The sequence below is a fragment of the Ambystoma mexicanum genome, chromosome 14 (assembly GCF_040938575.1).
Source record: "Ambystoma mexicanum isolate Mex_15411 chromosome 14, UKY_AmexF1_1, whole genome shotgun sequence".
NCBI lineage: Eukaryota > Metazoa > Chordata > Amphibia > Caudata > Ambystomatidae > Ambystoma > Ambystoma mexicanum.
Genome location: NC_090940.1, coordinates 45,282,407 through 45,307,630, shown reverse-complemented (window position 1 = coordinate 45,307,630; position 25,224 = coordinate 45,282,407). Strand labels below are relative to the sequence as shown.

At 50.6% G+C, this 25,224-nt stretch overlaps 1 protein-coding gene across 2 annotated transcripts in view; it reads left to right on the top strand.

The window, feature by feature from the left end:
• G2E3 (G2/M-phase specific E3 ubiquitin protein ligase) overlaps positions 1-25,224 on the top strand; it is a 950,771-nt gene that overhangs the window by 746,425 nt on the left and 179,122 nt on the right. For both annotated transcript variants that reach the window (XM_069638501.1, XM_069638502.1), the window contains exon 11: positions 24,279-24,405. In XM_069638501.1, the coding sequence (XP_069494602.1) occupies positions 24,279-24,405 (127 nt within the window). The remainder of the gene's footprint in view (positions 1-24,278; positions 24,406-25,224) is intronic.

Genomic DNA, 25,224 nt, shown 5'->3' with positions numbered 1-25,224 from the left:
GCTGCGCCTGCAGGGGATTCACGTCTACCCCTACCTGGACGACTGGCTCATCCGCTCAAGGACGAGGGAACTCGCCGTCGAACACACTGCGAGGACCGTCCAGCTACTCACAGACCTGGGATTCGCCATATACTACCCAAAGTCCCACCTGGTGCCGTCGCAGGTGGCCCTGTTTCTGGGAGCGAAGCTCGATACAGTGAGGCGCCTGGCGGCCCCGTCGGAAGAACGGACGAAGACCATTCTAGGCAAAGTGCAGCGCCTGCTTGCCACGGACGTGGCCAGGGTGAGGTCCTTCAAGTCCCTCCTGGGGAGGATGTCCTCTTGCATCTACCTGGTGCGCCTCTGCAGACTACGGATGCGCCCTCTTCAAGAATTTCTCGACGCATGTTGGAGGTAGGCGACGGGCACCTTCGAAGACAGGGTCCCCCTCAACGAGGTGTTCCGGCAGGCGATTCAGTGGTGGGGCGTTCGAGCGCACCTCACGGCGGGCAAGGACTTTCAGACGCCGGTGTACCAGGGGACGGTGACGACGGACGCCTCCCTGGAAGGCTGGGGCGCCCACACCGGAGATCTCCACGCAAGAGGCCTCTGGCTCCCGGAGGAGAGGCTCCTGCACATCAACGTCCTGGAACTCCGAGCCGTGTTCTGGGCTCTCAAATCGTTCCTCCCGTCGCTCAAGGGCAAGGTGGTGCGGATCTTCACGGATAACACCACGACAATGTTTTACATACGGAAGCAGGGAGGCACCAGATCCCCAGCCCTATCCAAGGAGGCACAGGATCTGTGGCACTGGGCGGTCGCCCAGGGGATGTTCCTGGTTCCCTTCCACCTGGCAGGAGAAAAAACACCATCGCCGACTCGCTCAGCAGGGAGCTGCGCGCGTGTCACGAGTGGGAACTGCGCCAGGATCAGGTGGATCAACTCTTCCGATGATGGGGCAAACCCCAAATCGACCTGTTCGCAACAGCGACGAACTCGAAGTGCAAGAGCTTCGCCAGCAGGTTTCCCCAGCCGAGAAGCATGGGCGATGCGTTCTCGTTCCCCTGGGACGGCCTATACCTGTATACATTTCCTCCGTTGCCGTTTCGACTCATCAGCCAGCTCAAGAGGTCCCGGTGAAGGATGATCCTCGTCGCACCGGCGTGGCCGAGGCAGATCTGGTTCCCAGACCTTCTGAACTTGTCAACGTCCCCTCCCATCAAGCTGTCGGCGGACGCGGACCTTCTCTTCAGAGAAGGAGGCGCCATCTTCCACCACGACCCGGCGTCGCTGAACCTGCAGGCTTGGCTCCTGCAGCGCTAGAGTTTGGAGGCTACGATATACCGGCCGATTGCAGAGAGGTTCTTGCAAAGGACAGCGCGTCCTCGACTCTCAAATGCTACGGTCACAAGTGGAAGAGGTTCTCTATCTGGTGCCGAGCACAGAAGATCAACCCCCCTACGGATTACGGCCCCTCAAGTGCTGCCGTACCTGCTATCGCTGGCAAAGGCTGGGCTAGCCCATGCCTCCATTAAGATTCATCTGGCGGCGATCTCCAGATATACCAGAACCACAGAACAGACGTCCCTGTGGTCCCATCGACTGGTAAAAGAGTTTATGAAAGGACTGTTCCGGTCGTTCCCTCCGGTGAAGGCCCCGGCTCCGGCGTGGGAACTTAACGTGGTGCTGACCAGGCTCATGGGGCCCCCATTCGAGCCGATGCACTCCGCACCGATGAAGTTTGTGTCGTGGAAGACTGCGTTCCTGGTGGCCATTACCTCCGCACGACGAGTGGGAGAGATCCAGGCCCTATCCTGCAAGGCACCGTACTTGACTTTCCATGCCTCGAGTGTGGTGCTTAGGACGCACCCCTCCTTATGGCCAAGGTGCCGTCGGACTTCCATCTTCACGAGCCCTTGGTGTTACCTGTTTTCTTCCCGTCTCCTTCGTCGCCGGCCGAGAGGACTTTGCACTCGCTGGATGTGGCTAGAGCGCTGAAGTTCTACGTGGACCGCACAAAGAGTTTCCGGAGGACATCACAGCTGTTCGTGAACTTTGGACCTGTGAATCAAGGGAAGGCTCTCTCGAAGTCTTCTATTTCCAGATGGCTCTCCGGCTGCATCATGCACTGTCACCGGTTGGCTAACCGACCGCTGCCAGGCCGTCCGAGAGCCCATTCGACCAGAGCGATCGCTGCTACTATGGCTTTCTTATCTGGTGTGCCCCTGCTGGACATCTGCAGGGCTGCTACGTGGAGGTCGACGCACACCTTCGCGAGATTCTACTGCGTCGATCGGGATTCCAGGGAGGAGTCCAGGGTCGGCCAAGCAGTGCTGCGCAACCTGTTCGCTTAAGGTGAGCCTGGTGAGGAGGTAAGAGATGCTTAATGTTGAGTTTTTTGTATTGCTTAATGTTGAGCCTTTTGCCACCCCACGTAGTTGTGCATGTGTGTACTGCTATTTATTCTTATATTCATGAGCATGTGAATCCATGCCAGACCCCATGCTGGAGAAGTAACAAGTTACTTACCTGTAACTGTTGTTCTCCTGCATGGGTCTGGCATGGATTCACATGCGATCCCTCCCGCCTACCCCTCTGCGGCTCTTCACTTGGTCATACTGCAGAGATCAGTGATGGGTTACTACTACGAAAGACAGATCAGAAACGAAACTGATACTGATTTTTTCTTTACCGAGGATTCCCAGCCTGACGACGGGGAATATTCATGAGCATGTGAATCCATGCCAGACCCATGCTGGAGAACAACAGTTACAGGTAAGTAACTTCCTTATTTGTAAATACCTACAGCCCTTATCCCTGCTAGACGAAGTATGGCTGCTTGTCCATTGTTACTACTTTTGGGTAGTACAGGCCAAACCTAAGAATTGGAGCCCTGTACACCTAAGAGGCAGTCTTCTCTAGTCCTACCATAGGAGTACTTTAGTACAACTCCCTAGCACAGCCAGCCTCCCAGTTCAAACTGGATCAGACAGCAAAGCTGCAGGACAAAGACCAGGTGAGTTTCGTTCACCTATCCCACTTCCTTTCCTTTCAGGCGCTCTAAGCATTGGTGGGCTTTCGCAGGGAAGCCTGCCAAAGACAAAATAACTAGCAAGACCGCTACCACCTAGCTAGATATAAGAAAGCTCAAGAAAGGGCATGTCATCAAGAATTGGCTAAAAAAGACTGGCACCATTTTAGTACAATGGTGGCCCATGCATGCTTTACTGCAGCTGCGGCAGCAGCCTGCGTGTACATTTCACAAACATCTGTAGAACAATCCACTGCCACCAGCCACTCAGATGGACTAGAAAGTTACAGGAAAAGTGGAACAAGAACATTGTGCCCCCTCAGCACTCCACATAAGGTGGGGTGTCCTGATTCCACAAAATAAATTGGGCAGGATAGAAAGTATCCACATATCCTTAAGGGGCCGCTCAAAGAGCTCCCAGCAACAGTGTTGTGCTGAAATAATTCATTGCAGATGCCTTAAAAGGAGGAGGAAAGCATTGCTCCAAAAAGATACAACCAAAAGGTTTGAAAAAGGTTCCCAGAGATAAAGTAAAAGACTGAGTGATTGTGGAAAAAGATTCCTAACCGCCAAGTCCAGCAAAAGTGCTGGGGCACTAACAAGTGGGGAGAATATTGCACAAACATGAAATTCTACCAAACGGTGTTGGCTGTGCTTTTCGTTTTGGATACACCAAGAGTGCAAGCCATTTTACCACATTGGTAGCCCAATGTGCCTTTTTGGTAACCACTGGGTTTTAAAATCCTGCTCTCTATTATTTTCTAGGGCTTCCTTTGTTCAGGGTGACCACAAGGTATGCCTAAAATGGTGATTCTGACCTTGTGGGCTTTCTGTAAGCCCTCTATGGCAGCCTCTGTTAGGTACGATTTTAACTTGAGAATGTAATCTACCTCACTTATGAGAACTCCAGAACCTTTTTCTGCACTAGTAGTTTATTTTTCCCTATAGCTCAATGAATTGGATCCTTTTTCCACACTCAGATCTTTTTATGGTGTCATTTTTAAGACTCCATAGTGTCCTTTTTAATTTTATCCTCTTGACAACTTTGGGTGTATATACCCTTTTAATGTTACAGGGTTGCTCTGTGGGGCTCCCCTTTTACTTTCTATGGTTAACCTTGTGAGAACTACAGTTCTCAAGGGTAGAAAGTATGTTTCTATCCTTTCTACATTTTGTTAGGTGAAACCAGCACACCCCACCTTATGTGGAGTGCTGGGGAGATGCAATGTATCCCCTTTCTCACTAGCAGTGTTATAATTATTTTATAGGAACAAACTTACCTTAAATGGCTGGAGGCAGTGAGCCTTTTGACAAATTTGGTGCACCTTTACCACGGGTTGTTTTTACAGCTGCGGTAAAGGCTCACATTTGACCAAAATGGCCCTGGTCTTCTTTTTTTTCTTTTTTTTTTTTTAAGCCATTTTCACCCTTGGTCTTTCCCCTGCCCTCCAGGGCAGTAAAATACTTTTTGTCGATTTGATCTTCGGCGGGAGACCTCGGTCAAGCCCGCCCAGGCTCCAGACTGTCTGTGAAGGCAGGAGAGGAGGGAGGGGTCCAAAACTCTGCAACCCTTTATCTTCCAGCCTGACTGCAAGAATCCAGTCAAACTGGAGGCTGGCTTAGCCCCCCGACCCCCACAACCTCCCAAGTTTTAATGTTATTCGTCTGTTTGATTGGCTGGGTTCCTGCTTATAACTCTGATCCTGAAGAGGTAGTCGACCACTGGACCTGAATCCAAAGAGTAAGATCAAGAAACTGTGGCTGAAATGATATCTAGCAACCGGAGAGACTGCTTTGTGACCGGAGCCTGCTGTTACCCTTCCTTCCAACTGACCTGGGGACTCCGAAAACGACAACCCACAGCCTGGTGAGATCCACTAGACTCAAGAAAACCTGCATCTTTGAGCCATCCATGTCATGCTGTGACCTTGCGGGGCTGTGAGCCTGTATAAGGTGCACAATCTACCGAATCAAGCTCAGACTTGAATGGAGTCTGAAAAGTCCCTGCATTAGAGTGCTGGATCTTACAAGTGACGCAAATCCAACCAGCGATATTAAGTCTTCTGGCTTCTGAAAAGGGCACCAAAACCACACAGCCGCATCCAGCCGTGAAGAGACTTGGCTGGAGCCTTCCCTGTTTATCCTTGCTGCAAAATCCCTTCCGAAGTCCTGTCATCCGTCTTCAAGACAAAGAAATACATCGATCAGGTTTTTGGCTGCAGATCCTGAAGTTTTCCTGCTGCAACTCCTCTGTGCTGGGGTACTGTGTTGGCTGGGGCATTTACTTAACTTAAGCCTGTGTGATTTCTGTAAAGCTGTTGGGGGTGTTTTCTGTGATTGGGTGTCTTCCCATCCAGTTCTCCCAGGCCCACTGCTGGAATCCTCCTAGGGTGTATTCTCAGAAGTTCCTGGACCCTAACTAACTCTAAAGTGAACTACTTGTTTGAACAGTCTTCCACAGGAACTCTGACTTATTCTGCAACTGAACCCTATCTCACCCTGCCTGCAGCTGGCACTTTGACCACTCAGGTCCATATTCTGCCTCTGAGAGAACTTGTGCAATGGAATAGTGAAGGACTGGATAAGGAAAGGATACTGCCTTAAGAAATAGTGTTTAAAGGTGTACTTGTGGAAGAGTTGGTTGGTAACTCCTTACTTGCCTTGAATGTGTGTGGTGCCATTCTGAAAAGTATATGTAAGGTTATTTTACTAACTTGTGAATTGGTTGTACCGCTTCCCAAAATTAAGGCTGTTGGCTTCACGAATTGTCTTGCTTCCCCAGGCCTGTTCTATAGCCTGTCTAAACTAAGTCTGCCTTGGGATTACCTACCTGGAAAAACATTGAGTCGTTCTTAAAGTGCAACATTGGGTTTTGCTTTCCCTGGTCTTTTATACAGATGCTAAAACAGTCTTAGGTTTATACCTATCTTTACGCTGCTGGTAGCTGCTTTGAAAGGTATATCGGTTTGACTTACCTTGGTCTGTGTTGGGCCACCCTGAAATAAGTTGGAACGTTATTGCTAACCTTAGTCTGTTCCACTGACCTGAAAAGCACCTGTAATAGTATATTACAACATTAGGTTTTGCCTGCCTAGAATAGCTGTGTGCCATTCTTAAAATATTTTCTGTAGGTGTAGCTGACCTTGGTCTGCCTGGTGCAATCCTAAATTTGTGTGAAGTTCTTGCTTACCTCAGTCTTTGTTCCACTGAGATGAAAAGCAACGGTAATTGTATATTACACCAAAAGGTCATACTCGCCTAGTATACCTTTGTGTTATCCTGACTGTAGTTATACAGATCTACCGTTCCTTGAATGAGTGTTCCACTGTTCAGAAAAGTATGCTTGCAAGTTGGTTTACTGAATGATTGCATAACTGAGTGTCACTGCACAACTGCTAGGGTCTACTACCATTGTATTGCTGAAGGTAATCGGAGTAACTTATGGTTTTACTCCCCATGAATAGGTGTTCTATACTAAATGTGTTTGAAAAGGTCTGATTTGCCTAGAAATACTGTTGGCTTTGTGAACAAGGTTTATGGTTCGGTCTGTGTATTTTAAAGCATTGTGTTTTAGTTGTATGTGATTCTCCAGCATTGGATCTTTCATGGATTCACATGCTGTGAATATTCCCTGTCAGGCTAGGAGACCCCAGTAACTTTATAGTAGTTTTCCTATGGAAAAAACGTAGCTACCTTGAGTGTCCCATCAACGTCGTTATGGGTGCTTTTGGAAGCACCAATGGTATGTCGAATGTACAGCTCCAACCCTGCAGCTTCCCCTCAGATTTCAACCGTCTTCCAAACCGTTGGGATTCCTCGTGCTTTCCTCCTGAGAGAATTCTACTTTTTCTTGAGAGAAAATGTCTTTTCTTCCACATTTGCTTTTCCCTGTCTTCCGATGCTGAAAAGGCTTGGTTCTGACCTTGCTATGAAATCTTCGGAACCGACGAAGAGCTTATTCAGGCCATGTGAGACCTGCAGCCTGAAGAAAGTATGAGGGAGAAGGGCACACTGAGTGCCTTTACTGTCTGTACCCTAATCACTCGGCCAAAGAATGTGACATCTACCAAGGGTTCTCGCTAAAGACTCTAGTGGCAAAAATAGATGCCTAATTTACTGGCTTAATGAGGGAGCCTACCCGGCGTCAGAGGTCAGCTCATCACGCAGTGGCATGGCAGTCACTCCCTCACACACCAAAAATCACTGTCGCGCCAGAGTTCAACTGCTGACAAAGAAACATAGGAGACAGGTGAGACAAAGTCATCTTCCGGTCATAAGGCCAAGCATTCTTTACCTCAGAAATGGCCTCTTTCGAGTGGTGAAGGGTCACAGGTACTCTCGAAGCACTCGTCTCGTAGCACTACAACCAGGTCTCAGTCGAAGGGAGAAGGGCTCACACCCTCCAAAATCCGCGGACTCGTCCTGCAAATCTCCATTGTCGACAGAGGTATAAATCGAGGCCTACATCCTCCTCAACCTCATTGCTGAAGAAATCCTCCTCGACTAGCAAGAAACATCACTGATTCTCCAGCATGGGGTCTGGCATGGATTCACATGCTCATGAATATTCCCCGTCAGGCTGGGAATCCTCGGTAAAGAAAAAACGAGTATCGGTTTCGTTTCTGATCTGTCTTTCGTAGTAATAACCAATCACTGGTCTCTGCGTCATACTGACCACAGCCAATGACTGCCCTCTACCTAAGCACCGCCTCTGGCAGCCATCTTCAGATTTTTACTGCACGTTCATGTGTTGGGATCCTCGTGCTATTGCTCTCGAGCGTTAGTGCTATTTTTTTTCACGTTTTTTTCTCAAAACTTCGTTTTTTCCTGTCAAAAGAGCCTCAAGCTCCACCGACTCTCCATCCGATCAACGGGGACCCGTGTCGGATTCGTCTGCGCCCCTCAAGGGTGAAGATTTCGTCGAGCTACGTTTTGGAGGACTCCAGAAGCTTCTCAGGCCCGGACATGGCCCAGGAGAAGGGAAGCTCGACGCCCGGAAAGCTGTTCAGGGTCTGCCCTGGAAGCCAGCTGCAGAACGTCTTTAAGGAGGACGAACACTCCTTTTGTCTCTACTGCTTACACGTGGAGAAGGACTGTGCGTTTTGCGGCAATATGTCGGAGCGGACCATGAAGGACCGCCACCAACGCCTCGCCAACTGGCTGGAAGGGAAGAGCCCGTCAGGCGAGAAGAGGAAGAAATCCGAGCGGTCTTCTAAGACCTTTGAGGACGCCCCGGCGACGGGGGTCCAACACAAGGCCAAGCACCGCGAGTCCGCTGGCACCGGGAGCGCCGAACGGTCGGGCTCTACGGGCGCCAGGCAGGGCGCACCCTCCCCGGCACCTTCAGCCACGAGCCAACGCTCTGGGTCGGGTAAGAGGAAGGGCGAGCACCCGGCGAAGCTCCTGGAGAGGCCCCGGTCGAGCTCAAAGGCCCCATCGGAGGGGGAGCGAGGCAGTGTCCCCCTCCCCTCAAGGATAAGGCGGTGAGCGCACCTAAGGTGGTGAAGGCCTTAATCCATCCGGCCAAGCCCTCTATCGATACTGTCGCGGCGGCCCTGGCTCAGCCTGTGGAGGCTACACCAGTGGTGGCGACCTCGGGGCTCAGTCTCCCTGCCACCTCGGAGGGAGTCCTCTTTTGTGCCCATCGATAGGACCCCCGTGAAATCCCCGGCGGGGAATAAAAAGGGGGGCAGGGCGTCGTCATAGATTCGGCTTCAACCTCGGAGGAAGAGCTGATCGAGGTCTTAAGCCACGGCCTTGGCGTGGATGAAGACCGGCCCGTCGGGATGGATCCCGACGCAGGTGACAACGACATCGTCGAGGGTGCCGACGGGGCCCCTGATCGCCCGTCGGATTCCCCTCTGCCAGCGCCGCAAGACAACTCGGCGGCCATTTTGTTGGCTATACAGTCCTTATGCTCAGAGATAAGGACGAGACTACCGTTGCCGACGGAGGAACCTCTCCCGTCTGGTTATCCTGAACCGGGACCTTCTGGTGTTCCCCCGCCCAAGAAAAGGATTCACCCTCCACCTCCTTTTCAGCCGTCGCGACCCGTCCAGCCCTCCTCTCCGTCCACCCGAGGGGATGATACGGGGACTGACACGGCAGCGACGGGTACGGACGACGAGGTATACGTCGAGGATCTACCGTCGTCACCTCCCACCAGGGCTTCTCCGCCCGACGAGATTGGATCGTTCCACTCCATGATCGCCAGGGCATCCGAGCTTTTCCAACTCTGCCCTGAGGAGAAGAAAAAGGAAGGATTCCTTTATCAACAGCGCGAGGCCAAGAGGAAGACGGTCCTTGCGGTGCCTCTACTGGACGACATTTGGGATGAGGGCCTCACCCTCCTCAAGAACCCTTCCACGACGCCAGCTAGAAGAGACCGGTATGAGAAGAAGTACCGGGTCCCGGACGCAGCCCCCCTGTGCCTCCGGGCGCAGCCTACCCCGGACTCCGTCGTCTCCGCGGCGGCCAGGAAGAAAGTGGGGGGGGGGGGGCTGCGGCCTCCACATCGACTTCCCCACCGGACGGCGAGGGAAAGAAATTGGATGCTATGGGACGCAGGGTCATCTCGTCTGCAGCGACGACGATTAAAGCGGCCAACGCCTTGGCTATCGTGGCCCGCTACGACAGGGAGCTATGGTACAAACTGGCTCCCCTGCTGGACTTCCTACCGGACAAGAGGGCGGATGCCCTGGAGATCCTACAGGAAGATGAAGTGGCGTCGGACCACGCCATCACTATTGCGACGGACATCGCCGACACTGGGTTTCGCCAGTTGGGCAACGGCGTGTGCCTTAGGCGGCGTGGATGGCTCAAGGCTACGGACTTCCGTCAAGACGTACAGACCAGAGTCCTGGACATGCCGTTCGATGGGAACAACCTGTTTGGGAAAACAGTGGACGATTCCCTCCAGGCCATTAAAGCGGACACTGAGACGGCCCGGGCCCTTGGGGTTCTACAGCAACGACGGACGCCCTTTCGGAGCAGCGGAGGCAAGGGCGCCTCCAAAGGTTCCAGCGGCGGTTTCTCCACCTACCGTCAAGCGGCCCGCTCGTCGTCTCAGGAGGCCTACAGAGGACGAGGCAAGTCTGGCGGACCCCGCCGTCGTCGCCAAGGAGGTCAAGGCGGCAAAGCCTCGTCGAAACAGGATTGAACCGGCTGTGGGGTCGGACCCCCACCGAAGCACCCCGGTGGGAGGCCGGCTGGTGAGCTTCGTCAGCGTGTGGGAGTCCATCTCCACCGACAGTTGGGTGCTGGACGCCTTAGCCCGGGGCCACGCGCTCGAGTTTCAAAGAAGGTGCCCGCGTGTCCCCCCCGTGGCCAGGAAAGAGCTTCACGTCCCTCAGCTTCTCCTGGAGGTAAAGGCGATGCTCAGGAAGGGCGCCATCAAACTCGTCCCAAAGAGGCTTCGGGGCTCCGGAGTTTACTCGAGATACTTCCTCGTGAAGAAGACGACGGGAGGATGGCACCCCATCCTAGACCTGCGACGTCTGAACAAGTTCATCAAGGCGCAGAAGTTCCGGATGGTCACCCTCCAGCACGTCCTGGGTCAGCTGGAGGAAGGAGACTTCCTGTCGTCGTTGGATTTGGAGGATGCCTACTTCCATATTCCCATCCTAAAGGGGCACCGAAAATTCCTCAGGTTTGTGGTCCAAGGGCGTCACTACCAGTTCAAAGCCCTCCCCTTCGGACTACGGTCGGCACCCAGGGTATTTACCAAGTGCCTTGCACCGGTGGCGGCGCAGCTGCGCCGCGAGGGGATCCACGTCTACCCCTACCTAGACGACTGGCTCATCCGAGCCAAGACGAGGGAGCTCGCCGTGGAGCACATGGTAAGGACCGTCCAACTTCTCAAGGACCTGGGATTCTCCGTGAACTACGCCAAGTCCCACCTGGTACCCGCGCAAAACGCACTGTTTCTGGGAGCGAAGCTCGACAGTGTCCCTTCTGGCCTCCCCGTCGGAGGAAAGGACCAGGTCCATCCTGGGCAAGGTACAGCGGATGTTGGTTTCCGACGCGGCCAAGGTGAGGTCCATCAAGTCCCTCCTCGGAATGATGTCTTCTTGCATCTACCTCATCCCCATGTGCAGGCTCCGGATGCGCCCGTTACAGGAGTTCCTGGACGCGCGCTGGATCCAAACGACGGGCGGCTTCGAGGAGAGGATCACACTCGACGAGAGTTTCCGCCGAGCGGTCCGGTGGTGGGGCACCCGCGCGCATCTGACGGCGGGCATGGACTTCCAGACCACCGACCACCAGGAGACAGTGACCACGGATGCCTCCCTGGAAGGGTGGGGAGCGCACACTGAAAATCTGCACGCGAGAGGCCTTTGGCTCCCGACGGAGAAGTCCCTCCATATCAACTTCCTGGAGCTCCGTGCAGTGTTCTGGGCCCTCAGGTCCTTCCTTCCGTCCCTCAAGGGCAAGGTGGTGAGGATCTTCACCGACAACACCACCACCATGTTTTACATCAGCAAACAGGGCGGAACCAGGTCCCCAGCACTGTCCAAGGAGGCGCAGGACCTGTGGCATTGGGCCGTCGCCCAAAGGATGTTTCTGGTGCCGTTGCATCTTGCAGGGATAAAAAACACCATCGCCGACTCACTCAGCAGGGAGCTGCGCTCGTGCCACGAGTGGGAACTACGGCAGGATCTAGTGGATCGCCTCTTCCGACGGTGGGGCACACCCCAGATCGACCTGTTCGCGACGGCGACGAACTCCAAGTGCCGGAGGTTCGCCAGCAGGTTTCCCCAGGCGAGGAGCATGGGCGATGCTTTCTCGTTCCCCTGGGAGGGCCTGTTCCTCTACGCGTTCCCTCCTTTGCCACTGCTAATCCGGCTCGTCAACCAGCTCAAGAGGTCACGGTGCAGGATGATCCTCGTCGCACCTGAGTGGCCGAGGCAGATATGGTTCCCGGACATTCTGGACTTATCAGCGTCCCCGCCAATCAAGCTGCCGGTGGACGCGGATCTACTCTCCAGGGAAGGAGGCGCCATCCTCCACCACGACCTGAAATCGCTGAACTTGCAGGCCTGGCTCCTGCAGCGCTAGAGTTTGGAGGATACGACATACCGGCCGACTGCAGAGAGGTTCTTGCAAAGGCCAGGGCGTCCTCGACTCTTAAATGCTACGGACACAAATGGAAGAGGTTCTCTGTCTGGTGCCACGCACAGAAGATTAACCCTATACGGATTACGGCTCCCCAGGTACTGCTGTACCTGCTGACGCTGGCCAAAGCTGGACTGGCACACGCGTCCATCAAGATTCATCTTGCTGCGATCTCCCGATACCCCAGAACCACGGGCCGGACGTCCTTGTGGTCTCATCGTCTGGTGAAAGAGTTCATGAAGGGACTGTTCAGATCGTTCCCGCCGGTGAAGGCTCCGGCCCCGGCGTGGGAGCTCAACGTGGTGCTGACCAAGCTCATGGGACCTCCGTTCGAGCCTCTGCACTCGGCCCCGTTGAAGTTTCTGTCGTGGAAAACCGCGTTTCTTGTGGCCATCACCTCCGCACGACGGGTGGGAGAGATCCAGGCCCTTTCCTGCAAGGCCCCGTACTTGACTTTTCACGACACAAGGGTAGTGCTCAGGACGCACCCCTCCTTCATGCCCCAGGTACCGTCGGACTTCCATCTCAACGAACCCTTGGTGTTGCCTGTGTTCTTCCCGTCGCCTTCGTCGCCGGCTGAGAGGACTTTGCACTCGCTGGATGTGGCTAGAGCGCTGAAGTTCTACGTGGACCGCACGAAGTGTTTTCGGAAGACGTGTCAACTCTTTGTGAATTTTGGACCTGTCAATCAGGGGAAGGCTCTCTCGAAGGCTTCCATTTCCAGATGGCTCTCCGGCTGTATCATGTACTGTCATCGGTTGGCAAACCGACCGCTGCCTGGCCGTCCGAGAGCCCATTCCACCAGAGCGATCGCAGCCACCACGGCGTTCCTTTCTGGTGTGCCCCTGCTGGACATATGCAGGGCTGCTACGTGGAGGTCGACGCACACCTTCACGAAATTCTACTGCGTCGATCGGGATTCCAGGGAGGAGTCCAGGGTTGGCCAAGCAGTGCTGCGCAACCTGTTCGCCTGAGGTGAGCCTGGTGAGGAGGTAAGATGCTTAATGTTGGGTTTGATGTAATGCTTAATGTTGAGCCTTTGCCACCTCCCGTGGTTGTGCATGTGTGTACTGCTATGTATTCTTTATTCATGAGCATGTGAATCCATGCCAGACCCCATGCTGGAGAAGGAACAAGTTACTTACCTGTAACTGTTGTTCTCCAGCATGGGTCTGGCATGGATTCACATGCGAACCCTCCCGCCTACCCCTCTGCGGCTCTTCACTTGGTCATACTGCCACTTCACGTGCTACCAAATCTGAAGATGGCTGCCAGAGGCGGTGCTTAGGTAGAGGGCAGTCATTGGCTGTGGTCAGTATGACGCAGAGACCAGTGATTGGTTATTACTACGAAAGACAGATCAGAAACGAAACTGATACTGAATTTTTCTTTACCGAGGATTCCCAGCCTGACGACGGGGAATATTCATGAGCATGTGAATCCATGCCAGACCCATGCTGGAGAACAACAGTTACAGGTAAGTAACTTGTTCCTTATCAGTGTCCCACAGGTCTTCTTCCGGACACAAGTCCTCCACAAAACACCACATGACAGCCAAATCGTCATCCAAGCAGTCGTCTTCACCATCGACTTCAACTAGGACGATTTCAGTATTAGCTCCATCAAAGTCTCGACTTCTCTCAACGGCTTCATCGATGACTAGCAAATGACTGCCACGTCAACCACTCCATTGACGACCATTCTGTTGACACCCTTTCCGACGACGATGAAAAAAAAATCCCTGGCAAAAAAGCAGACACGCACATAGACTACTGGGCAGGAGAGTTCTGCTTTGGAGACAGTTCTGTCCCCCAAAGGCATATTAAAGCAATCAACTGGGCCTACACTACTGGAACAACCTGTCATGGAAAGGTCCCCAACCATATTACCTGAGGAGATTCTGCAACACGAAATTACATCGGATTTCGAGGCACATCCTTATGAAAATCAGGCAGTGTTCGAATCTGATCCTGAGGAAGGGGGTTCAGAACCACCTTTTCAAGAGCAATCTGTGTTGGGCCTGCAGCTGACATCTCAGACAACTTCCTTGCCGTCCGCATCAGTAGACATGGGAGGTACCCCATCACAATATCCTCTCCTCAATCCAGTCCTTAATATCTATGCAGGTTCTCTCCACTCTTGAGTCTCTCTCCTGGGCAACTGGATGCTAAACTACCTCGATCTCAGGCTCCAACAGTCCAGCCGTTTGGAAGTCCACAGCACCTTGACAAAAGGACACGTCTTATTCTCTTCGGAATCAGGGTGATTGCTCTAGAAGGCAATCCCCGGCCAGACCTCCTCCCCCGTCTGCAAGGGTGTTTAGCCCTTGACGAAGAGAACAAGAAGGTGAAACGGTTGGTTCTGATCTGGTTACTCTTCCACAGATCACGCTCTCCACCGTCTCGTCTTCTCCGAGGAGAGCGGCCACTTGCGATACAGACCCAGTCCAGGATGCGCCAGCTAGTCCGGCTCAACCATCTCCCACATAGGAGCGTTGCACTCATGATGGCCAAGGCTTGCAAGTTCGGCCTAATTCCAGAGGAGGGAAAGGATTGCTTCTTATTTGATCACATGGGGTACAGGAGAAAGGCTGTCTATTCAGTTCCAATCCTGGATCATGTATGGCAGGCAGGCCGCTGCACCGATTTCCGCCAGGAAGTACAGCACAAGGTAGTGGACATGCCTTGCAAGGGTGAGAATCTTTTTGGTGAAAAGATAGGTGAGGCTCTGAAGGCCAATTCGGACACAGCCAGGTGCACACAACGGTGCGAAGCAAAAGATCCTTTTGCCCCTTTTGTTAATTTTGTGGAGTATCAGGAAATTCAAGATTCTCTGGACAACAAAGGATACAATAGATACATATACTATTTGCAAGGATACAAGCATAACGTCCAAGCCACCCAACGCAGCAGAGACTACGAGGGTCAAAGGAAACAAGGATCTTCCTCCTCCCAAAGAGGCCGTCAAAACAAAACACACCAAGGACTGTCACAAAGGCAGTCGTCTAAGATGGAAGGTGGCGTTCCACCTCAACGAGTGGGGTTCAATAACCACGGACAGATGGGTACTAGACACTATCCAGTACGGCCACTTGTTGAGTTCAAACATCTGCAAGTTCCCATTCCACCCATAAAGGTATCTCAATCACACCTTCACATATTAAGAGATGTACCTCTCATGTTACAAAAAAGGTCCATCGAGAAGGTTCCCCTCTCAGCAAGGGGAAGGGGCGTGTATTCAAGATTCTTTGTGGTAAAGAAACCAAATGGAAAGTGGTGCCCGATTCTAGACCTTCGGGTATGAAACGAAAACAAAAATTCAGGATAACGTTGCAAGATGTAATAAGAGCAGTGCAGCCCCAAGAATTCTTAGCGTCCCTAGATCTCAAGGACTCATATTTTCATACAGCAATTCACCCAAAGCACCGAAAATTTCTCAGGTTTGCAGTGGGCCACAGCCATTTCCAGTTTCAGGTTCTCCCCTTTGGCTTAAAATCAGCACCCAGAACATGCACCAAGTGGCTGGCCCTGTAGCAGCTTTCCTGCGGAGGTAGGGCCATCACGTTTACCCGTACTTGGATGATTGGTTGGTTCGGGGGTCAACTTACCAACAGACTGAGTTGCTCAACAGAACAGAAGTTCTACTCCAACTATTGCACAAAACCCAAGGTGGGAACCTCAACAATCACTGGCACCTTGAGGTAAGGACATATAATAAAGCAAAGGGTGGTGCCACGGTAGCGAGAACGACTGGTGAAGGAAGGCAGAAGACTATAAGGATCAAATAATTATTTTTATTTTGATTTGAATGTAAAAAATCATTAAACATTTTTTATCATTTTTAATCAGTTCTTTAAAAACACATCCTAAACATCATACATTCATTCCAGATATTTTGTCTGGAGTGAACAACTATTAGCAATACAATGGAAATGAATTGGAATTTTCTTAAAATAATTCAAATGTTTTAGGGATTTAATTAGTTGAATGAATGTATGAATGCATGATGTTTAGTATGTGTTTTTTAAAGAACCAATTAAAAATGTTTAATGATTTTTTTTTACATTCAAATAAAAATATTGATTTGATCCTTATAGTCTTCTGCCTTCCTTCACCAGTTGTTCTCGCTACCCTGGCACAACCCTTTGCTTTATTATACTACTCCAACTATTGGGCTTCCCCATCAACTACAGCAAATCCTGCTAGACTCCCTCAAAGAACTTGGTTTTCTTGGGAGCACAATTCCTGACAGACAACAATCAGGTGACACCCTTGGTGGGAGGGTGCGGGGGGTTGGCAGGATTGGGAAGAGTACAGAAACTCCTAGCTCTAGCGGGCTCATTTACACTGAACAAATCCATCATAATCCGCTCTTACATGGCTCTCCTTGGTACCATGTCATCATGCATCCCTCTGCACCAAACTGCCGCCCAGCACATTAATTCCTCTCATCCAGATGGCCCCAGAACCACGGCTCTTGGTCGGACAGGGTAGTCATCTCCCAGCGGCTGGCAGACAACCTCCAATGGTGGACTCAACCCTACAACATGACACAGGGCATGCTTCTGGTGGAACCAGACTTCCAAAGCACCGACTGACGCCTCACAAATAGGATGGGGTGCTCATTTGGACCAGCTTGCCAGTCAAGGGCCTGTAGTCACCCACAGAGGCCTCACTGCACATCAACGTCCCGGAGTTGAGGGCAGTACAGTGAGCTCTCAAATCTTTTCTCCCCCTCAATAAAGGCACGGTGGTGCAGGTTTTCACAGACAAGACTACAATGTTCTACCTGCGGAAGCAGAGAGGGACACGCTCAAATCCTTTCCCAAGAAGCACAAACAATCTGGCACTGGGCCATTCAGCACAACATTCAAATCTTAGCTTTCCACCTTCCTGGGATACGGAACGTACAGGCAGATGCCCTCAGCAGGGATTCCTCCAAAACACACAAGTGGCAACTGACAGGACACAGGTGGCAAAGATCTTTGTGAAATTGGGCCTTCCCCCTCTGGACCTTTTCGCTAGCCCTGAAAAAGAAACTGTGCCAGTTGCATCACAACCCAGACTCCCTCAAGTTGGCGGCATGGTTCCTGACCAGTCAGAGTTCGGAAATCTAAATATCCCTCAAGACTGTCGCTGCATCTTGGCGGCCGCAAGAGCCCCATGCACCAGCATCTCATATGGCCGTAAGTGGAAGAGATTTTGTGCTTGGTGTACACATCCTAATCTACAGCCATTGAACATAAGCACCTCAACTCCTTCCTTTATCTTTTGTCTTTAGCAAAAGAGGGTTTGGCGGTAGCTTCTATCAAGGTACATCTGTGCAATATCCAGGTTTACACAAAAAAAGAACATCTACCCTACTTTACAGTGATGGATTAATCAAGCATTTCTTGAAGGGCCTCTTTCGAACCTTTCCCCCACGGAAGAGGATTCCTCCTGTTTGGAGTCTGAAACTAATTCTAACAGCCCTTCTGAAACCTCCTTTCGAGCCCATGTCAACAGCTGAGATCAAGTTTCTTACTTGGACGGTGATTTATCTATTGGCCATTACGTCTTCTAGACAAGTATCAGAACTCCAGGCCTTGGTCATTGACCCACCATATCTGTTTCATGAGGGACATGGTGGTTCTTTCTACAAACCCCCACACTTCATTCTAATATTCCATCAGAATTTTATAAAAAATGCAACACTCTACCAACCTTTTTTCTTAATGCCTCCACTCCTGCTGAAAAGGCTCTGCATTCTCTGGATGTTAAGAGAGCATTAAAGTACTACTTGGACTGCACAAGATCGTTTAGATGCTCAAATCAACTCTTTGTGGCCTTTGGCCCTTCCAATAAAGGGAAGTCTATTTCAAAACAAGGTATCTCACGATGACTGGCTTCTACTATATCCTTCTGCCACGCAAAGGCCAACAGACCATTACAATCAGCTCCCAAGGCTCATTCCACAAGGTCCACGGCTGACTCTGCAGCTCTATGGTCGGGGGTTCCCAGGCAGCAACATGAGCAGTACCCCACACGTTCACCAGGCACTACTGTCTACGTCAACAACACGCTGAAGATGTACAAAATGATTGGTTTATTTCAATGTTTATAAAGCGCCACACACCGGTGGGCCTCAGAGCGCACAAAAAACAGACAACAGCAGAGGGAAAGCGGTGAGAAAAAAAGGAGAGCTAATTAATTTCAGCCAAGTTGAAGAGAAATGTTGTCTTTTTTAAAAAGAGCCAGGTTTTCTACCATATGTATATGTCCTGGGAGAAGAGTCCTTTGCAGTGGTGCTTGGACATCAAAAGATGTAACTCCAAAGTGTACCAATTTGTACCTAGGTTGAATAAGTGTCGGACAAGCAGCAGAACGAAGCTTCCTTCAGCCTATCTTAGGCTTTACTCTGCCAATAAGGTAAGTGGGACAAGCATTCATTCGACACTTGAAGGACAGGGTCAGGATTTTGTGTGTAATCCTGTGTTGAACAGGCAATCAATGAAGAGCCCCCTGGCCTCTGAAACATGGGCGCATTTAGGCAGCCCCTGAATGGCTCAGACCGCGGCGTTCTGTGCAACTTGCAGGGCTTGAATGTCTGTGTGGTGCCTGCCAGGAGACTGTTACAATAGTCAAGTCTGGATTGACAAGTGCGGTGGCAAGCATGGCACAGTTATTGATGGCTAGAAAAGGGCAAATATAATTAATTCACTTAGTGACAAGGCTGCAAGATGAGCAGATATAAGAAACATGAGGCCACATAGACAACACATCAAGGAACCTCCCAGCGTCTTCACCTTCTTTAAAACTGGAGTGGTGTTGGCAGCAATAGTGAAGGTGGCATAGGCAGGATCTAAGTTGCCCAGACGAGTTTTGTAGGCTACAATCAAGAGCTCAGTCTTTTTGCAATTAAGGGCGAGGGAATTATCAGCCATCCAGGCCTGGGTGGCGTTATAGATGCTATTAACGGCAGCCCAGTCCTGCTCATAGTTCCCACTAAGCTGAAAGACAACCGGGGTATCATCGGCGTAGTTGGTATACCGGTCCTCCAAAGCATCCAACATGTCAAGAAGTGGTCGAATATAAAGATTGAACAATGTAAAAACCATCTACCATATTTGGTAGCAAACTATTTACATACCCGTAATAGTAATCGGAACCAAACTCGAGACGCACAGCGGGGACAAGATCAGAGGGTTACTTTTTCTGACACCAGTAGTAACTCCTCACAGGGGTCTAATCAAGGTTATAACTATCCCCCGTCCCCATACCCTCGCCACATTTTCCACCACCGCCGCAACCACAAGGATATAGACTTTTTTTAGGCAAAGGCCATATCCAAGGACAATGGTGGGGTCCGCAGTATCCGGCCCCCAATTGGTACCGTCCACCACGGCGCCCCATCAACGCTGGAGGACCCATTATTAATGGCACATCAACTAACATTGCCAGTGTTTAACCTTTCGGGTAAAACACTTTCGATGGCACAAAATAGTGTTCTGTCAAAGGGACTGTCTTTTGTTCCAAAAACTAGCACAGACTGGTTTTCAGTCCAGACTGACATTCGCAAATCTTTGAGGAAAATTAGATTGAGGTAATTTTTCAGGGGCTCTTACCCAGTGCAAACAATTGCAAATACGGGTCTTCGGTGCCCCTCTATCTTCACACCTAATGACAACCAGGTGCCGATGGAAATTATAACCTTTGAAAAATGTGTCTTCAAAGAAGTCGGGAACTTGGAAAAGAACATCTGGGATATAACCTCACTAATGCCGAAAGACAATCCATTGGCACATTGTCTAATGACCCAAACTAGTCATTAAGCCTGCAGACAAGGGAGGGAATATAGTGGTGTTTAACCAGTATCAGTATCACAAGATGGTGATGAGTCGCCTCAAAGATGGCGATAGCTATAAGAAATTGAGGAAAGATCCCTGCAATGATCTCAAAGTTGTTGAGATACAAACAATAACCGCCTTAGCACAAGAACGGCTCACTAATGATGAATTGGATTTTTTTAACACATCGGATGGACGCACACCTGCCTTTTATGCTATACCGAAGATCCACAAGGACGCCAGTCTTCCAACGGGGCGCCTCATGTGGCGGGATGTGGCTTGGCTTTGGAGCCCCTCAGCCAAAAAACCAATACCTATATTTGTGCTAGTACGTCGGTGATTCTACTTGTTGAAAAGTAGATCCTTCAAAGTGGAGGATGAAATCTTGGTCAACGTTGACATACAGGCACTCTATATGATATGATGGGTTATTTATAACGCGCTTAATATCCAGAGGTTTCTAAGCGCGGACCCGGGGATCGAACCTGTGTTGCTTCGTGTTTTGCTTCCAAGACGAGCACGTTGCCGCTGAGCTATCCTCCTAAGTATCCCGCAGGAGGAGGCGATTCAATGTATATGTGAGATCTTAGTCACTGAACCACCACCCTGGGACAGTCCGGCTGAATTTATTTTGGAATTACTCTGGCACTTGAAAAAAATGACTTCAAATATAAAGACCAATTCTTTTTACAGACTCGAGGCACGGCGATGGGCGCAGCCTTTGCTCCAAGCCTTACTATTCTGTACATGGCTTTGTGGAAGCATCATTATGTACTCACAGATACCAACCCTTTTCTGGACCATATCCAGCTGTGGCGTTGATACATCGATGATATCTTTGATATGGCAAGGGCCGGCAGATACACTTCAGCAATTTTTTTGAATGGCTTAATTTATGCCATTCATCTTCCGTTGTCCCTGGCCTGGTTCAGGATCATGGGCTGCCATTTCCAATACAAGGTGCTACCATTTGGCCTCAACTCAGCCCCCAGGGGTTAATGAATGTGGTGGCAGCCCTCCTCAGGGCCCCCATGTGTACCCATACCTCGACTGGCTCATCCTGTCTTCAACTCAGGAGGGTGTTCTCCACACCTTCTCTGCACTTTTGAGCACACTCCACGACCTGGGGTTTACGATCAATCTCAAGAAGTCTCAGCTGCAACCCATGCAGAGCCTGACCTTCCTGGGCCTCATCTGGGACACCGGCTCCGAGGGAGTCTTCCCCTCAGAGGACAAGATCATGGCTATCAAAAGAGCCACTACTCACTTCCTCTCCAGGACAGTGACCTTGGCCTGGTGCTACCAACACCTGCTGGGTATTACAGCGGCGGTTGTTTTTGCCATACCACACACAAGACTCGAGATGAGATTCCATGAGGCTACGTAGTGCAGCTGTATCAGGAGAAGAGCTCCCAAGTGGAGCCTTTTGACATTCCTACATCTCTCCACCCATACCTCACATGGTGGTCTGCGGATTGCAACCTACGGCATGGCAAGCCCTTCCGGAAGCCTCTCCCGCAGGTCACCGTCACTACAGACTCCTGCCTAGAAAACTGGGGAGCCACGCTGGACAGTCACAGCGTCCATGGAGTCTGGAATCGGCAGGAACAGACGTCCCACATAAACTGGCTAGAATTGAAGGCCATATGGCTGGCCCTCAAGGCCTTCCTCTCTGATAGAGGGCAAGACAGTGCTTATCCAGACGGACAACTCAACCAGCATGTACTATGTCAACATGCAGTGGGGTACCCGATCCCCCTGGAACTACATGACGGCATACGCCTTCCCTCCCACATCCCTGGTACACAGGGTGATCTGCAGGATAAAGGAATCTTGTCACTTCAGCATCATTCTGATAGCGCCCTGGTGACCGGCGAGACCGTGCTTCTCCAAGCTGCTCAGCCTACCGGTCAGGCCCCCCATTCACCTACTGCTGGGTCCAGCTCCTCTACTGACCCAGCAGGGGGCAGGGTACTCCACCCCGCTCCTCGCAGGTTGGTTTACTGAGCAGGTCACACTGAAACACTTGAGCCTATCTAAGGCTAACCTGGAGATCATCCAGGGCGCCTGAAGCAAGCTACCAGGAGCCAATAGAAGAGCAAATGGTCCAAATTCTGTCATTGGGACGACTCTTAGGAGATCGACCCCCCTTAAGTGCACATTCGACGATGTACACTCCTTCTTGGCACACCTCGCCCACTCGGGAGTTCAGGTGGACACATGCCGCACCTATCTGGCAGCCATAGAAGCCTACAGAAATTCGGAGGAGGATCTCTTCTCCTCCGCTAACTTGGTGGTCAAATGGCATCTGGCGGGCCTCCACAGGCTCTACCCGCCTATTAAGAAGCCACACCCTTTGTGGGACCTCAATGCAGTCCTGGGCACGTTGGCACACAAACCGTTCAAGCCAATGTTGTCCGCAGACATAGGGCTGGTCACCCTAAAAACAGCGCTGCTCGTAGGCCTCACCTCCGCTTGCAGAGTCAGCGAAATACAGGTTATTGTGGCATCAGAGTCCTACACTACCTTTTACAAGGACATGGTGGTCCTCCGGACGCACCCTGCGTTTTTACCAAAGGTGACCTCCTCCTTCCATCTGAATGAGGAAATAGTCTTACCCACCTTCGCCGACACCTAAGGATGAGCCTCAGAGGGTCTTGCACTGTCTGGATGTCAGATGCGCGCTAAAATACTACCTTGACAGGACCAAGGACTGGCGCAAGTCGGATGCCCACTTTATCACTTTTGGTGGTTCAAGGCTCGGCTATCGGGCCTCTATAGCGAGGTGGATGGTCATGGCCATCAAGGAGGCCTCTGAGGGGCAGCACAAACCAGTGGCAGCCAATTTGCATGTCCATGCGGTCAGAAGCAAAGCCACAGCCATCGCGTTTCAACCGCATGTGCTGTGGCAAGTCATCAGCTGGGCGGCTACCTGGGCCACCCCTTCGGCTTTCTGTAAGCACTACTGTTTGGACGCTGCCTCCAGATCAGACGCGGCTTTTGGGCAAGCGGTTTTAAGAAACCGGTTTGCTTAAGGAGGGTCTCCTCTCCACCCTGGGGCTACATTCAGTTGTAATCGCCCATACAATATGGAGGGAAGGGGACGGGCGCAAGAGTAATTAATAGTTACTCACTGTAGTGACTAACATACTTAGTCCATAGTCACCTTTCCTCTATGCGTCCCTCCCCATCCCCCATTTAATACTGATGTCATTAGGCAATGTTAAATTATCGACGCGTCAATGGGGACTGAGTGGCGCTGGTGGGTGGAGTCAGGCGAGCGCATGCTCCCATGGCCGCACGCCTCTAAATCTAAAGGGGAAGAATATTTTTATGGTGAAAAAGGTTGTCTACAGTCCATCACAAGGGACGCCCTTACAGTATGGAGGAAAGGGGACTATGGACTAAGAGTACGTTAGTCACCATGGTGAGTAACTATTAATTTCTAGGTTCCCTGGGTCTCCCACCCTGTCGGATGCTTTGGGTTCTTGCCTCTGGCAGAGGGCCCACCTATAAACATTGGGATTAGGACAGTCCTTGTTACTTCTTTCATAGTGAATATGCTTTGTATCTTTTTTAATACTGTGCGTTATACAAATGCTTAGTTTAACTGAGTCTTTATTAAAGTATTTATTTTTCAGTATACTTGTGTGGTGTATTTTCTAGAGAAGTGTGGGGTTTAGTTGTGCCTTTGACCTACTGCCACTTCCAGAGGGTTAAGCATTGTCTCTCTATCCATGTTAGCATAAGAGAGGTTTGTCTTTCTTTTCTTGTCTGCTCTATTGGCTCCCTGTTACGGCCAGTGGTGGTGGTGTCCTTGTTAACAGAGGATGCTACAAAAACAATCACCATATAGGTGTGTGACTGATGGGCTAATTTTAATACAAATTAGTCCTCTTGGCATTAATGTGACTTGTGTTCTGATGGTGGTTTTTGCTGGTTGTGTATTAATTGAGGCTCAGTTGCCTTGCCTCTTTTGTGGTCGGAGCAGTTATAGGATCTGTTAAGACACATGCCCCATTAGACAAATTGCTGGCCGCAGCTGTGTTGTGGAAAGGGTAGTTTGGAGTAGTCATCTTAGGGTTGATTCAAATGCTCTGCAAATCCTACTCGCTCAAGACTTGTATGCTGTTTACAGAACTCTTTCCAGTTATCAGAATCCTGTGGCTTCAATGGGATACCAAATGCTAGTCGTGAGCGCTACTTGCATAGCCTCGATTGTGCAGGTAGCCTAACCCCCCCCACCCTAACTGTATGTCTTTCCTCACTCCGGCAGTTTAGATATCAGTCATGAGATTTCTTTATTTTTCCTCAATGTTCTTTTTTCAGTGAAAAGGCGACGATCGGGTTCCCTTGCTACCTCCGAACGAATAGAGATGCTGGATCGGAGTCTAGAACATGCATCCCCAAAATGTTCCCGACTGTCCAGTGGCTCACACCGCAAGATTCTGCTGAGGTTGGTGAAGATCTTTTTTTTCCTGTTCTCTTGGTTTTGCTTTCTAATAGACAAATTCAGTGTTTGCTTCAGGGCGCTTGGCTTTCAATAATTTGTTTTTTGTTTTGGCGATATCTGTGAATGTGGGTCTTGTATTTGTCCTAGCTAGGTTTGCTTTGTTAAAAGGTTTTTCATAGTTCTATGCGATAGGAGTATGCTTTAAAAAAAATTCTTCCTGCTCCATGCTTTTATTTAATTTCCCTGTCTCTTATGGTCCATCTCCAATGACAACCTCTCACTTCCTCTCGATGTGGCACGCTGGGCGCAGTGAGGTCTGTAGCTGGGAATGTGAAGTATCCTGTGAGCATGGTATACCATGCCTCAGTCCTCTGCCTAGTACCAACATCGTAGCGTATGCAACAACTGTAGCTTGAAGCTTCATAGATTGACATTATATACTTTATTTTGCTCTCAAGTGGTGGTTGGGAGGTGGTAGATCCTTTGGAAAGAAATCAGAATCCATAGTCTGGGGATTTTCTCCAATGAAGTATCCCTGAATAAATTAAACATTTTGAACTGAGGAGATGGTGGAAGACTAGGGCTTTTATAGATCCCATTTTTCACAACTTGTAGAACAAGGTCTACTTGGTCCAATTTCGGGTTTGTGTGCACGTCTTGATTGTACTATATTATAAATACCCTGTTTAAGTGTTCCCTGTGTGCTGGAAGTGATTTCTAGTGCCAACAACCATTGTGCAGACCAAGATGAAAAGGCTGCTTGCTGTAGGTTTCTGCCAGACATTGAACATAAGCAGCATTGGCTTAACTATGCTTTGTCTA